This window comes from Myotis davidii, unplaced genomic scaffold, assembly GCF_000327345.1.
Source record: "Myotis davidii unplaced genomic scaffold, ASM32734v1 scaffold248, whole genome shotgun sequence".
NCBI classification, from domain to species: domain Eukaryota; kingdom Metazoa; phylum Chordata; class Mammalia; order Chiroptera; family Vespertilionidae; genus Myotis; species Myotis davidii.
This window is the reverse complement of record NW_006299220.1, coordinates 510781-527023: the sequence shown is the minus strand read 5'-3', so window position 1 is coordinate 527023 and position 16243 is coordinate 510781. Positions and strand designations below refer to the sequence as shown.

Genomic DNA, 16243 nt, shown 5'->3' with positions numbered 1-16243 from the left:
GAAAGTTCTTCTGCCAAGAAGAAAATGACCCAGATACATTCCTTTGCTTTTATTCCAATAGAAAACATATTTAACTCCCTGGCTGTGTTGCCCTTGGCCATCAGTCCCTTTCAAAAGTTAGATATAGGAAAGCACATCCCCAAACCTGTAGCCAATGCTTATTAATAAATACCTTTGGTTTATTATGGATTAAGTGATAGAGACACAGGCAAATTCTTGGGCAAGATAACTCTGGTAACCTCATTTCTATCGAATGTAACTTTTGACCACAAACCTTTTCTTAATTTATTGCCATTTTATATCTGTGGATAAGGACGAGCTAAAGGACCAAATTTAATGAATGAAAGCTGTAGGCTATTGCAATTTATTACAGGATATATGTTACTGTAAACATTTCTCAAAATGATTTGTAATTCTAATTTTCATGAAACATTAACAAAGGCTAAAATTAAAACTACTTAAACAGCGAAATGTTTTTAGGTTTTAATTACCTGATCTTCATAATCAGATCCTGTGTCAATGATCTCTCCAGAGTCCAACATCATTGGAGAATCAAGGTCACCTGAACCTAAGATTAGAAAGGAAAGGATGACCTAAGGAGGCTGTTTGTGTACATTTCTAGAGCAAACACTCTCCCACTAGGTTTCCATATTGTCCTCATGATTACATTAAATTCACAAACATTTCTAGACTCTTCCCATCTGCCAGGCACTGTTTGACCTGCAGACAGAAAATGCAGGCGCTGTGGACACTGTCTCCACCAGTGATGGCGAACCTTTTGAGCTCGGCATGTCAGCATTTTGAAAAACCCTAACTTAACTCTGGTGCCGTGTCACATATAGAAATTTTTTGATATTTGCAACCATAGTAAAACAAAGACTTTTATTTCTGATATTTATTGTATATATTTAAATGCCATTTAACAAAGAAAAATCAATCAAAATAATGAGTTCGCATGTCACCTCTAACATGCGTGTCATAGGTTTGCCATTACTGGTCTCCACCCGTAAGAAGAAGACAAACTTTTGTGAAGGAGATGGATTTGTCCATAGCAAGGTTCAGGGACCAAAAAGAGAGGGTTACTTCTGCCTAGTAGTGGAGGTGCTTGTGGAGGTGGGGTTCTTCACGAGGAATGAATCTATGAGCCTGAACTGTGAGGGTGAATAGGGTTGTCCCAGAGGAAAGCAATTTAGGGGTGTGCGATAGACACTGAGGTGGAGGGAACACCATGAGTCAAGTCCAGAGTGGGAGAAGAGCAAGGGTTCCTAGAAATAAGATATGCTGAATTTGCTCAGTCCATGAGAACCTGAGCTTTCCCTCCAGCCTTTGCATCCCCTAAGTCCCTGAAGGTGAGAAAAATCAGGTCAGCTTAGTGTATTAATAGGATCTTCCCTCCCTGGGTGCCACAGGTTACACTGAATTGCTTACCCAATGGCCCCCAAAGGCTCATAATGGAGCTCCTGGAGAACAACTGATTCATCATCCTCATCTATCAACTCTCTCCTGCTGCGAAATGCAGGCGTGGGCAGAAGTAGGTCTACAGTAGTCATACAAACCAATAAATAACTAGTAGTACAAGAATAAATGCATACCCGTAAGCCTACTTTTGCCCACCCCTGTAGAAATCACCTAACTAGCCAGAAAGACAGAAGTCAGTGCTGCCCATAAAACACCATGCACCCTGTAAGGAAATCAATGACTCCATGTTTCATTTTATACTCGGCCTTGCCAAATAATTCTTGGCCACAATATGCAATGAGTAATATTGAATGAAGATGGAGTTTTGATAAAAACATCTTAGGTATGGACCTCTCCAGAGAGGCTGCTTTCATACTTTCTTCCGAAAAGAGAATCTAGGTAGGTTCTCACATAGTTTTTTTTCTCAACTCTTCTCTTCTCATCATCAGCCCTGTTGCTTACCAAACTAAGTACTAAGCAGTCACGCTACTGTTTATTGTTTGTATCTTTATTTTTTTTTTAAAGGATAATGAAGTTTTTCAAAATGGACATAATTGACCCGTCGAACCATTTTGGAAAAGTAGCTAACTACAGGGTTGCTACTGAGAGTCACATAGGTGTGTGTGGCACAGTGCTAGGCCCTTGACAATTCCATTGTTAATAAGGTGCTCACTAGAATGGAGTGTGGAAGACTATGCACCACACGCTATTAACAGAGTGGGACTAGAGGGGTGATACTCAAAAATTTAATTATACATATATAATTTTTAAAGTGGAATTATAATATACTAGAGGCCCAGTGCTTGAAATTCATGCATGGGGGTCCCCTCAGCTCAGTCTGCACCCTCTCCAATCCAGGACCCCTCAAGGGATGTCCAATTGATGGGATTGGGCTTAAACCAGCAGTTGGACATCCCTCTCACAATTCAGGACTGCTGGCTCCTAACTGCTCACCTGCCTGTCTGCCTTCCTGACTGCCCCACCCCCCCACCAGCCTGATCAACCTTAACCGCCTCTGCCTGGTCTCTCCCAACTGCCCCCCTGCTGGCCTGGTCACTCCCAATTGTGCCCCCTGATGGCCTGGTTGCCCCCAACTGCACCCCCCTGCCAGCCTGGTCACACCATGCAGCCTGCTGTTCAGTCATTTGGTCGTCCCTCACTAACTCCTTTACCAGCCTGGTTGCCCCAGGCAGCCTTCTGGTCATTAATGTTACTGTAATGGCATCCCGGACAATTTGCATATTCCTCTATTATTAGTCTAGATACTTTTTATATCTTTGTGTGTCTGGCATTTTTCGTTCTCTCTCTCTTTTTGCTTTGGTATTTTTCAAATAAAATCCTATATAATAAAAGCCTAATATGTTAAGTGTCTGGTCATCTGGTCGTCTGTTCAACCAATCAAAGCATAATATGCTAATGATATGTTAAGGCCGCTTGCTATGATGTGTAATGATCACCAGCGGGTAGATGCTCCGACCAGTAGGGGGCTGAGGTCTGGCTGATTGGGATTGAGTGATATGGGCTGGACATGCCCTGGAGCCCTCCTGCGGCCCCTCCTCCCTGCCAGCCCCACCTCCTATGGGCCCCTATCGGGCCAGGCCTAAGGACCCCACCCATGCACGAATTTGTGCACTGGGCCTCTAGTTTTGTATAAGGCATGTCTTAGGGCCAAGATACCTGACTGCCTGAAAGCCCAGTTTAAAGGTCAGTTTGCATGTACTAGTATGTGTGTGAGGCAGGAAATATGTCAGAAGTAGAATGCATTATTTTTCTATGATAAGAGCACAGACATTTTTGAACCAGTATTTCACAGACTTCCTCCTCCTCATTTTAGAAAAGAGAAACATGAGATGCGGAGAAGTCAAATAACTTGGCCAAGGTCCTGCAGAACGTGAGTGAGATAAGGATAGAAATTATAGCCCCCATTTCTCCTACACATCCGCTGACTCCAAATTCTAAGCAGGAGCCATCCCAATGGCTTTATAACTATGATCATTCCTTCTAGCACTCGATAGGAGAGGACCTCAAGGACCTGCCGTCTCCTCTACATTCTAAGAAAATGAATGGTTGATGATGAGACGCGTCCCTGGGTGGCTGCAGAAACGGAAGAATTAGAAGTAAAATCAAGGTGTGTCACTCCAGCTGGTGACAACCAAGGGGCTGCTAGTAATAGCATCATTCAAGGTGATGGCAATTTTATTTAGTTTTCACTACTTCTATAGTATGGATATTACCCACCGCTGCCTAGTGGAAGCGGAGATCAGTACTTAAATGATTCCCTCATCTCACATATCTATTTTCTAGTACAGCGATTCATATGAAGTGAGCAACATGATATGAACTCAAAGGCTTATTAAACATGTAGTTGTTTTAGTTCTTGTGTCCTACTTACTTTATTTAATTAGAAACTGTTCTTTTGGTGGTTTTAGAAAAGCACAAAGTGAAGGGCTTGTACACAGCCCAGTTAAGAGATATTATACATTAATATTTGAAACTGGAACAAGATTATTAGAAAACTGTTTTCAGCAACAGAATGAAGAGATCTTTGTTTACAAAAACAATAACCCACAACCTGTGCTTATAAGGAAGAAGAGATTGGCTTTCCTGAAAAAATGCTTTTAACAGAAATTTTATTGTATCATAAAGGGGAGGAATTTCTTGACACATTGTTGCTCTTGGCAACAGTACTAATTTATTATAGAAGGCAACAGACAAAGGATGTCATTATCAGCTCAGATAATGACTGAATAGCTTTCATTTTCTTTGGTATTGGTTGCTTGGTTTGCTGAAAACGAGACCTTTAATAACAGTCTAAGGTTTGACTATACAAAATAGGGAGGTAAATATAGCCATATGTACACATTTTGCCTTCTTTCATTGGGCAATTTAACATATAAAACAACTTCAATGAATTCTCTTGTTATCTAAAGAAAAGAGCAAAATTAGGACATTTGAAAAAAGTGATAGTATGGCTTTCACGTCCCCCAATTTTGAATTTCTTGATTTCTTTTCATCTTTAAAAAAATATCCTTTCTGTAGACACCAGAGAAAAATATGAGCTGAATTAAAAGTCCACAGGGAGCACTCAGTGTCACCAGTTTTAGATGCCGAATGGTTTTTGGAAATATCATTTCCAGGTCGTCTCCTTAAATTTAAGTGGGAAGATGATACAAATTGGCATTAGCGGTACCACAAGGCTAACCGTACTGCTTCCTGGGATAATGCCACCGGCGTTTTCTTCCTAGTCACTAGGACCTAGTGGATCTTCAATCTGAAGTGTTAGGAATGCCCTCCTCCCACTTTGAGTACCAAATAAAGAAACACTTCCTCAAGGCAGGGCTTCTGGGCAGTGAAGGGTGGATAGAACGCCTCTAGCACTTCATCTGCCCCTCTGAGGAAAGCGGCCTCTCCCAGTTCTGTCTCTCCCACTAAATTATAAGCAGCTTTGGGTAGGGCATATTTCATCTCTGTGTCTAAGAATGGTACTTAGAAATCCTATGCATTCGACACATATATGTCAAAGGACTGAAGTGAGTAAAAGGACACTGACATCTGACTTTTGTGGATCTTGATCTTCATTTGCTCCACAAACATTAAAGCCCTTGCAAGTGTTCCAGGAGTTACCCAGGAGCTGGGTGGAGCAGCCAGCACTAATTCCAACAAGCATGGAAAATGTTAGTCACAGTTTGCATTTGAATTGCTTTAAAGAGCCCTTTTTTTGAAAAAATATGTGGACAGTATTTGGGACTAAAAAGTGAGCTCCTTGAGGGATCTGGTGTGGGTGGACTGTTCTGGGTGAGAAGGGAAGGGGGATTTTCCAGTTCTTCCATCCTGGGGCGGAAGGAGGGAGGAAGGGAGAGAGGGAGAGCAGAAGCAGACCCAGGGAAATGGGGAAGAGTTGTGTTTAGTAAGATGTGGTCTGTCCTTGGGACTCCTCAAATCCTCAGCAGAGATGCTAACACACACACACACACACACACACACACACACACACTAGAGGCTCGGTGCACAAAATTTGTGTATTTGGGGTGTGTGTGTGGGGGTATCCCTCAGCCCTGCCTGTGCCCTCTCACAGTCCGGGAGCCATCAGTTAGACATCCTTAGCGCTGCGGTGGAAGTGGGAGAGGCTCCGCCACCACCGCTGTGCTTGGCAGCGGCAGTGAGCCAGGCTTCTGGCTGAGCAGTGCTCCCCCTCTGGGAGCACACTGGCCACCAGGGGGCAGCTCCTGCATTGAGCATCTGCCCCCTGGTGGTCAGTGCATGTCACAGTGACTGGTTGTTCCACCATTTGGTCAATTTGCATATTAGCCTTTTATTATATAGGATATATATAGTCTTTTCAATGTGACAGCCATGTGCTGTACACACATAAACCATTTACTGTTCCCAATTCTCTGAGGCCCAGAGAGACTGAGTGCTGGATCCCAAAGCCCCACTAGAAGCATTAATGGAGGGCTGCAGGGAGTGGGGGACACTGCAGACGGGCTGAAGGGGTGCAGAGGTTCAGGGAACTGCATTCTATGGCAGGGAGGCAACAAACCTACACTCTGCCCTGGAGCCAATGAAAATGTGGTGGGGCTGTGAGTTGGCCAACTCAGCTGAGCGGCCCAGCTGAGGTGACCAGTAGGGAGAGGCCTTCTATGCCATCTCCTGTGAGATTCACACTGGGTATCACACACACACACACACACACACACACACTCACACTCACACACACACAACACACACACTCTCCTTTTGAAGCCTTGCACTCTAAAAAAGGAAATAGATTTTTTTAAACAATCATATTTCTAATTATATAATCACAATTGTGATAAATACCCTGAAAGAAAAGTGCGGGGTGCCACTCCAGGGCCTAATCTAGTCTGGGATGGGGCCTGAGCAAGCTTCCTGAAGAAATCACATTTGATCTGAGATACAGAGTAGGATCTGACCAGGTGATGGATGGGGCTAGGAGTTGGGAGAGTCCAGGGATGCAAATGCGGCCTGCCAACTGCGAGTTTGACATGCTTGCCCAGGCGTTTCCAAGCAACTTGTGCAAAATGGTCAGAGGCAGGAAGATACCTGAGGTCTCCAAGACCCTGGAGGAAGCTGGTGTGGGTGATGGGGGAGGTGATGCCTTAGAGGGAGCAGGACCACTGTGGGAAAGCTAAGGGTATGTTCCCCACGCTAAGAGCACTGGTGCTCAGCCTGCAGGAAAGCCATTGAAAGTTTTGCTTTGTTTCATTTTTTGTCAGGGAGGCAGGGGGATCAGAGAGGCATTCTAGGAGGATTCCCATGGCAACAACAATATTCATGACAGACAGGAGAGGCCAGGGATGGGCAAGGAATGACACAGCCTGGGTGAGTGCCTTGGAGACGGTGACAAGACTGGACTTCCACGGTGACCCCGAGGACAGAGGATCAGTGTGGGCTGTGAGGGTCAAACATGTTTGCCCTGCTCTCTTGTAAGAGAAAAACTGCATGATTTGACTTATATGTGGAATAGAAAAAGTCAAGCACACAGAAGCCGAGCAGCATGATGGTGACCATGAGCACGCTGGTGGGCGAAGCGGGGAGATGTTGGCTAACGTTGTACCAAGTCGCAGTGAGGTAGGATGAACAAGTCTACAGGTTTAATGTACAGCATGATGCCTGACGGCAATACTCTGAATACTGGAACTTTGTGAAAAGAATATACTTCAGGTGCCATTGATCACACATAGAAAAACGGTATCTACTGGTATATGTCAACTAGTTTGACTGTAGCCATCATTTCCTGTGCTGCACATCTTACATATATACAGTTTTTATTTTAAACATTTAAAAAGGAATTGAAAGCCATTCCCATGGAGGTGATCTGAGAGCCGTGGGCAGCTGGGACTCTGCAGAGGGTTCAGAGAGACGGAAAGAGTAAAGGAACAAAACCTGGGACTGGCAATTCACAGAGCAGAGGACACCGGCAAGACGTGTTTAATTGGGTGAGTCACCGACTTTCCTGAGCCTGGAGATTTCATCTACAAGTGCAGGTTTCTGTTTTCTCATGGAGGAGAGACGGATCTGACAGCCCTGGCCCATTCCTTAATGAGAACAATAGCTTGGAGCTGCGAAGTAGCTGCTTCCTGGAAGTCGGCATCGCTTATTTTTAGTTCCCACAGTCCCTCCCGGGCACACGTCACTCACCGAGGGCTGACACAGACGGAACAGACTGCTGTGGAGGCTGGAGCAGAACCCAGCTCTCAGGACTTGGGAGTGGAAGGAGCTAGTGGGAGTCGGAGCCGTGAGCACAAACACCCTCCGTGAGAAGTCGGAGGTGTAGAGAGGAAAGAGGAGCCCCTTTAAACCTCTGCAGGTCGCAGGCACTGTGCCCTGGGCCAAGGGGATGTGGGAGAATAAGGGCAAAGGCCGGTCCTCAGGCAATGTACGGACTTAGCACAGAAGCCAGCCCGGCTGTATTATTGCAGGACGAGGCCACGTTGGAAAAATGCCCTGTGAAAGCCACAAAATGCTGGCAGTTCTAAAGAAGGGGCAGCCTACATCAGCCCTCCACCCCCAACACTGTATTAGCAAACTGAAGCTATCTGGCAATTAGATATCTGTTGTTAGAGGTCTGATAAGTGTTCGAAGTAAGATATCAACTTTAAGAGCACCGGTGTCATGCATTTGTCAGAGCAGCAGCCGCCTGTTTAGCTGGTCTTATGTGCTTCTCAATATTGCACCTTTCCCTGCAGTAGGCCATCTTTGTGTAAACATCATTGGAAAAGTAGGCAGCTGAGTTAATCAGTTATCTGTGCTCTGTAGGTCTGCCTTTTAATCCTGCCTTTCTTTAAAGCTACTCTTAGTGGGCTTTAAATATGGCTTAAAATGTTAAGTGTTTAGCCTTTTTCTTTACAGCCTAGAACTTTTTGGTCTTTATCCACTGAGGCCATAACTGAGAAAAAAACATCAGGACTGAGCCAAAGATTGAGAGTCATCACATGCAATTGATAGTTGAAGCCAAAAGGGACACCACGTTAACCCAGAGAGTAAAGGACGGGGAGAGAAGGGTCAAGGACAGAACTGTGAGACCTGCCCACTATGGGGGCATGATTGCTCTGCATGACCCTCCAATGGCAAACTTCTAGGTGAGAGTACTAGGAAGAGAAGGGGCAGGGCCACAGCAGGGATTGTGGGGCAGGTGGGAGTGGCTCTCAGATCCAAGAAGAGGCTCCTCCCCTCCTCCCCCCAACCTCGGCAAAGGTGAGACCTGTATGGGTTAGGGAGTCCTGCAGGAATTGGAACTTTGAATTCTTGTACAAAGTGTACGCTAGATTAGATTTTTCTGAATTAGAATAACACTAGAGGCCCAGTGCATGAAATTCGTGCACGGGAGGGATCCCTAGGCCTGGCTGGAGGTCAGTGCCTATCAGGTTCCCTGCCTCCCCACCTCCCTTCCCCGTCCCTTGCTGCCCCTGTCCGCCACCACCCACCCCCGGTTCCTCATCCCAGCCCAGGGCCTGGCCCTGATCGGGCGATTGGGACCTGCCAGCCAGGGGGAGGGACCAGGAGGTTGGCCGGCAGGCCTGAATAGGGCAGTTGGGGTCTGCCGGCCTGGGGGAGACGGCCAACCGCCACTGAGGCAGGTGGGTGGCGGGCCGATTGGGGCCTGTGAAATTCATGCACGGGAGGGATCCCTAGGCCTGGCTGGAGGTCAGTGCCTATCAGGTTCCCTGCCTCCCCACCTCCCTTCCCCGTCCCTTGCTGCCCCTGTCCGCCACCACCCACCCCCGGTTCCTCATCCCAGCCCAGGGCCTGGCCCTGATCGGGCGATTGGGACCTGCCAGCCAGGGGGAGGGACCAGGAGGTTGGCCGGCAGGGTGCACGGGAGGGATCCCTAGGCCTGGCTGGAGGTCAGTGCCTATCAGGTTCCCTGCCTCCCCACCTCCCTTCCCCGTCCCTTGCTGCCCCTGTCCGCCACCACCCACCCCCGGTTCCTCATCCCAGCCCAGGGCCTGGCCCTGATCGGGCGATTGGGACCTGCCAGCCAGGGGGAGGGACCAGGAGGTTGGCCGGCAGGGCTGAATAGGGCAGTTGGGGTCTGCCGGCCTGGGGGAGACGGCCAACCGCCACTGAGGCAGGTGGGTGGCGGGCCGATTGGGGCCTGCCGGCCGGCGGGGAGAAATAGGGGAAGGACCCAGGAGGTTCGCTGCCGGCCCTGAGGAGGGAGCCGGCCCTTGGCCCCCCCTGGGAAAGGGGTTGCATCTGCTGCCATCCACTCCCGGTTCCCTGTCCCAGCCCAGGGGCCTGGCCCCGATTGGGTGATCGGGGCCTGCCAGCTGGGGGGAGGGACTGGGAGATTTGCTGGCAGGCCCCACTGGCGTTGAGCGTGTGCCCCCTGGTGGTCAGTGCATGTCATAGCGACCAGTTGTCTAGGTTGTTCTGTCGTAATGGTCGCTTAGGCTTTTATATAAATAGATAGGTCTTATGCTACATGGTGACTATCTACTAATTTGCATGTGTAATGACTGGAAGAAAGGCAAGTTACTATAAGGGCCTTCCTTTCTCTTTTGTTTTGTACCTTGATTTCTAGACCAGAAAGTATAAAGCTCTGAGAACAGCGTCATCCTCAAAACCTCACAGCAATGTGTTGAGCTCCAACCTGACTACAAAGCCCCGGACACCTGGCAGGTGATCAGGACAGACTGTTGCTCGAAGGACACAGGGACTTACTTGCTGCAGCCTCTTTGTTCGGAAATAACTTGCTGTCCACCGCCATGCTGATGTCATAGAACACCTCATCCTCATTTCGGTCGGCATCAAACTGGGGGAAACCAGGACAGATACATTGGGAACATGAGAATACATAAATTATTTCATTCAAAAAAATAATTAGCATGCTCACACAGCTGTATCTCTAATGAAGCAGGGAATTACAGATTCTTAGAGAGCTTTTTAGGCCAGACCTCATATCAAACAGAAAGGGGTGTTAGGGAGTAAATTACCACTGCAAAATTAGGCAATCGTATGGCCAATTATGGTTAAAAATGTGTAGAATTTTCTTAATTTATAAAGTAAGATTTGGAAAAAAGGAAAACTGAAATTTGCCTTGTGTATTTCTGGCTTTTTTTTTTTTAATTAAAAAATTCAACTCATCATTTGCAACAGCATGCATATAATACTTTAAACAATAAAGAATTAAAAAAACAAATAAAAGGAAGTAGATTGTGTGTGCTTAGAGATAATTGTGAGAAGGACTTCAAAAAGAGAAGCAATTTAGTGTCTATTAACATCTAACTTTTGCTTAAAGAAAGGGTGGGTGGGACTGGGGACACTCAGATTAAGGAGAAAGGCTGGACAAAAGCCTGGTCTGCTGCCCTGCGCTAGACTAAGTGCTAACTTATAACTGTATGTGAGTTTGCGCTTTGAAGCAATTGAGAATTAATTTTCAAACTGCCTTAGAAGTTTTTATGGGCATTTTTAAACAAACAAAACTAAAATGCCTAATTTCATTTTCATGAAAACTTTCATGGCAAAGATGCCTTTTCTTTTCAGAGTTAAAAGACAGCTTATTAGTGAAGCAGTGGAACAGAAAGAAGGCTACTCCACAGACAGAGCAGCCACAAAAATGCTTTACGTGGCCTAAAATTACTCTTTGGAAAGATATAGAGCAGAGAAGTTAGGGAGTCATATCTTTGTCATACCACCTAGATAGCTTTATCATTGAGGATCTCAGAGCCTGACCACCCCCTACACATGCTATCTATCAGCACAGTGGGAGGGTGGTGTAGGCATCCAAGAATGAGCATTTACAAACGAGGAAAGCAAAGCCCAGAGTCATATACCTAGTGTCTTGAAAACTGCCTGATTTGTAGCAAGTTCTTGATAATTTAATTGAGTAAATGAATAAGTGAACAAATAAAAAATACTCATCAAAATATGTAGTTTTAAAGAATAGGGTAAGAGATTTTTTTCATGTATTGTCAAAAAAGAAAGAAACCCCAAATTAAATTTTAGTTACCATTCTAGTTACTATAGATATTATACAATAGATATAGTCTACAGACACTATGAATGTAGATGTAATAAAAATTACAGATTTAAATATTTATTTTACCATTCTCCAAAATTTACAAAATTTAAAGGAAACATGTGGTTATATAAGTCCTCTATTTTCCAAGCTGTGTGCAGTGTTTTTCTAAATATACTTTTATCACTTTAGTTTCTAAAAATAGCTTTACTGAGTTATAACCAGTACACAATAAACTGCACATATTTAAAGTGCACACGTTTGACATCTGTATATACCCAGAAAACCATAATAAAAATAAAAAGAGCGAACATGTTTATCACCTCCAAAAGTTTCCTTGTGCCTCTTAGAAATCTCTTCCCTGCCCCCAACCAGGTAATCATTGATTTGCTTTCTGTAACTATGGATTATGTTGCACTTTCAGAATTTCACATAAAAGGATTTTTACAGTATGCAAGCTTTGTGTCTGGATCATTTCATTCAGCACAATTACTTTGAGATTCATCAACGTTGTACCCATAGTTCATTCCTTTTCATTGCTGAGTAGTATTTCATTCTGGATATACTGCTAATCCCATGCTGGGTATCTTTCAGCTCAGACATTGCAGTTTTCATCTCTAGGTGTTTGATCTGAATCTTTTTTTTTTAAAAAAATCTTTGTCCCTATTTAAGATCTGAATATTTGAAATACAATTATAGTACCTTTTAGTGTCCTTCTCTGCTAATTCTAACATCTGCTGTCAGTTCTGAGTCATTTTTGATGAATATTTTTTCATTATTATGAGCCATATGTTGCTGTTTCTTTGCATGCCTGGTAATTTTTTTATTGGTTGCCAGGCAAATACACTAGGTATTTTTGTATTCCTATAAATATTGTTAAGCTTTGTTCTGGAATGTAGTTTAGTTACTCAGAAACAACTCGATCCTCTTGGTTTTAAGATTTGTTGGGCTGGACCAGAGCGATGTTTAGTTAAGGTCAATTGTTTCCCAGTGTAGAGGCAAGGCTGTTCTAAGTCCTCTACCCAGGGCCTGGTGAGTGAAGAGGTTTTCTGGTCTGACTGGGAGAAATAGGCACTATTCCATGCCTGGTGTAAGTGCCAGCTACTGTTCCCGCTCATCTTTCTGGGTGGTTTTCCCTCAGCTTCAAGTAGTCCTCTCGCATGCCTGTGCTGATGAGGACTCTGCTGAATAACAGAGCGAGGGGACCCGCTGTGCATCTCCAGGGTTCTCTGTCTGCACATCTCTGGCACTGCTGAAACTCTGCTCTCAACTCCAGACACCTTGGTTTCTGGGACCCTCAGCTCCATCTGCTCACTGCGTTTGTTTGCTTTCTTTCAGGGAATTGTTGCATTGCTTGATGTCCAGTATCTTGCAAATTACACACACACACACACACACACACACACACACACACACACACGTATATACTTGTTTGTTTCATCTGGGAAGGAAAATCCAGTCTCTCATTCCATTTTTGCCAGGAGTCTCAACCCTTTAACTTTTCATCATAATAATTATCTTGAAGATATTTAAGAAGATTTAAGTGATTTATTCCATTACATTTTTCTGCTGAAATGTTTCATTATTTTCAGTGAGGGAAACTTTAATTAGAGTCATTTTCTTACCTCCCCTCACACAGTTAAAGCACATCTGTATGGGGCTTCAAAGCACTTAGACTACATCACATCAGCCTATAGGAAAGGTGACACAGGTAGATTTCTTTCCATTTTACAGGTGAGGAAGTATCTATTCAGAGATATTATGGCTTTCTCAAGTTACACAGCTAATAAGCAGGAGAACCAGGACATGGCCTGAGGGTAACTGATACTTTCCATCCGAACAGGCTACACATACCGTCACGGTAAGACAAATACAGCCTTTCTGATCAAGAAAGCATTAACACAACCCTTTTGTCTAGAAGCAAGGGGAGAAAAGCAGGTGGTGGTCAGGGCAGGTACAAGGAGACCACAAAGGGACAGTTAGTGTCATCTTCCTGCACTGCTTCCCATAACCATATACTGTGGTGGTTTATTTTTCTTTCAAAATGTCTGTTAGCTATCATCACTGAAGGATAACATCTACTAAGAAAAGTTTTGTTTTTCTTTTTTTCTTGGACTTTTGAGGGACGGGTGGGAACATTGCCATCCTATATAATAAAAGTCCAGCGCCCGAAAGGTGGAACAACCAGAATGACTGCTTGACCAATCATTATGATGTGCACTGACCACCAGGGGGCAGATGCTCAATGCAGGAGCTGCCCCCTGGTGGTCAGTGTGCTCCCACAGTGGAAGCAGCCGCTAGCAAGCCCAGGGTGAGGTTGAGTCTCTGCACCTATCAAATACCTGAGACAATCCAGATTCTCGTCTGATCCCACCAGCTGATGCATACCCTCAAAGGTGTGTTCTAGAAAGAGTACAGGGAGCTGGCAAGAAGGAATGTGACTGGGGCCCCCTTTTGGAGGCTGTCCTGATGGCTGAGGATCCTGGAGCATGGCTGCCTTGAACATCCCGGATGGTGTCACCAACCTGGCATCCCACCTCAAGGACATTCACCAAGTGGCTTTGGGGTGCAAAGGTCTCTGCCAGGTTCCTCCAGGACACAGAACACGTCTTTACCCAAGACATTACCCCAAAATATCAGCTCAGACTAATTTCCTCATTCAGCAGCTGCTCAGAGAGCAGATCCACAGCTGACCGGGATGAGTGGTGCTCCTACAGTGGGCCGATCCCCGCAGGCCCTGCCCCCACCAGTGCACATTTCTGTGCTCTGGGCCTCTAGTCTTATAAATAAAAGAATATATGCTTATGTTTTAGCCAAGGATCCCTAGAAAACAGAGCCTATGCCAGAACATACAGGTGTTAGCCTTTATTGGGGTGATGTGTACAAGTGAGGCAGAGAAGGAAAGAAAGCAAATGGAAAGTGGTACCTTACTGAGCTGGGTCTCAGCTTCACGAGAAGACAAAGCTGGTCGCTGGGTCTCCATTAAGACTAAGTGGATCTGCTACCCCTCAGACAGTCTGATGGAGGAGAAAGGAGGGGCATTTATATGCTGGCTCATTTCGATTTTCTGTCTTTCACTGGTCCAACGTTTCCCTAACAAGGAGTTAAGTCTTCCCACCACTTCTTGGGTGTATTGCCTAGTCCCTGTGGCACCACTGGGAAGGCAGACCCCGTGCCCCTCGGATCGGCACAGCATCTAGTCTGGAAGTGCTGAAAAGAGCCAAAGCCACCACAGCCCTGTCCGTGCAGGCTCCCACCGTGGTGGGATGATGAAGCCCAGCCCTCAACCCTGAAACTTTGGGGCAACCCCTAACTGGCTGGGGCAGTTAGCAGGGGTGGAGGTGCCCTGGCTGGCAGGGCAGTGGTGGGCAAGGCTCTCCATTCAACAAGCAACTATCGCCCAGCCATATGGGGCCAAGTCAGTCAGGGGAAGCTTGCAAATTGAGCTCAGGGAGCTCAGAACTCCCTTAGAGCTTGATTTGAATTTTTGTTTCCCCCGTAGTAGCTGTCTAATCTTGAACGATATATTTCCCTTGTTCTTACCACCTATACAATGGGGTTGCTGTGAGGCCTAAAAAGATGGGATATTTAACACACCAGTGCAGAACTTGACATGTAGTCCTTCTTTATAGTTTCTCCTTGCATCCCTAGGGCTGAGGGAGCAAATCCTAATAGGGATCTGTAATTTGGACACACATAGACACACACACCACGCTTTTTTTTTTTTTTTTAAACCTTGGGGGTTCTGGAATGAGTAATACAAAAGACTACCTAGGAGTTGTTCTATCCTCCAACTGATTTGAACAAAGATATGCTTAGTTCTAACACAAATTAAAGTATTCAGTTGTTCAATCCCAAAAGCAAATGCAAAAGATGAAACACCACTCATAAAAGCATATTTGCTAGGTAGCTTCTTCAGCTGGTCTCTCCTAAGTTTTTGGATGAGGAACATGAGCCCCGAGGAAGGAAGGCAACCCCCCCATAGCCAACTCCACTCTGGGATCACACAGAGGCTGCTGCAGCCCCGTCACTCCCGCATCAGGACAGAGTTTCACCCAGACTTCCGTATTTTCTGTAACATCCCACTTCTACAACCCCAGGACCGGCATGGGACTCTTCTCTCCGGCCTCTTGGCAAAACAATGTGGCATATAGTTCTTGGAGCGCCTTCTGATTGAGTACTTATCGGAACAACTGCCACGTAACTGGCCAAGATTTTTACAAAATGGTAACATTCAGTGTTGGAGAGGTTGTGTACATGGTGAGTGAAGGACTGGCTTTTAAATCATCAAATATCTTGCTTATATTTGTTTTTGCACAAACCACACATCAACGGTTCTCAGCCAGGAGTAAGTTTGTCCACCCTGTCTCCTGCCCCAACATTTAGCAATGTGGGAGGCATTTTTGGTTGTCACACTGGCGCGGTGGGGGTTTGGGGGGTTGAGGAGCAGGGTGGGGGTGGAGGAACTCCGGTTAAGGGTGCTACTAAATATCCTACAGTGCACAAGACAGCCCCTCACAACAAGGAGTTACCCAGTCTAAAATGTCAGTGGTGCCATGTTGAGAAACCCTCACTCAGGCATTCTCAGCTTTTGGGTTTCTTTCTTTTTTTTTTAAAATTAAATCTCTATTGTTCAGATTATTACATTTGTTCCTCTTTTTTCCCACCATAACTCCCCTCCTCCCAGTTCCTGCCCCACCCTCCGCCCTCACTCCACACCCACTTTCCTCATCCATAGGTGCACGATTTTTGTCCAGACTCTTCCCGCACCTTCCATCCCCCAAACATGTAAAATGTAAC

General features: G+C 45.5%; 1 protein-coding gene across 1 annotated transcript in view; it reads right to left on the bottom strand.

The window, feature by feature from the left end:
* AK5 (adenylate kinase 5) overlaps nucleotides 1-16243 on the bottom strand; it is a 207756-nt gene that overhangs the window by 71857 nt on the left and 119656 nt on the right. The window contains exons 7-8 of the mRNA XM_006774690.2: nucleotides 10147-10237; nucleotides 492-568 (exon numbers count right to left, since the gene is read on the bottom strand). Of these exons, the coding sequence (XP_006774753.1) occupies nucleotides 492-568; nucleotides 10147-10237 (168 nt within the window). The remainder of the gene's footprint in view (nucleotides 1-491; nucleotides 569-10146; nucleotides 10238-16243) is intronic.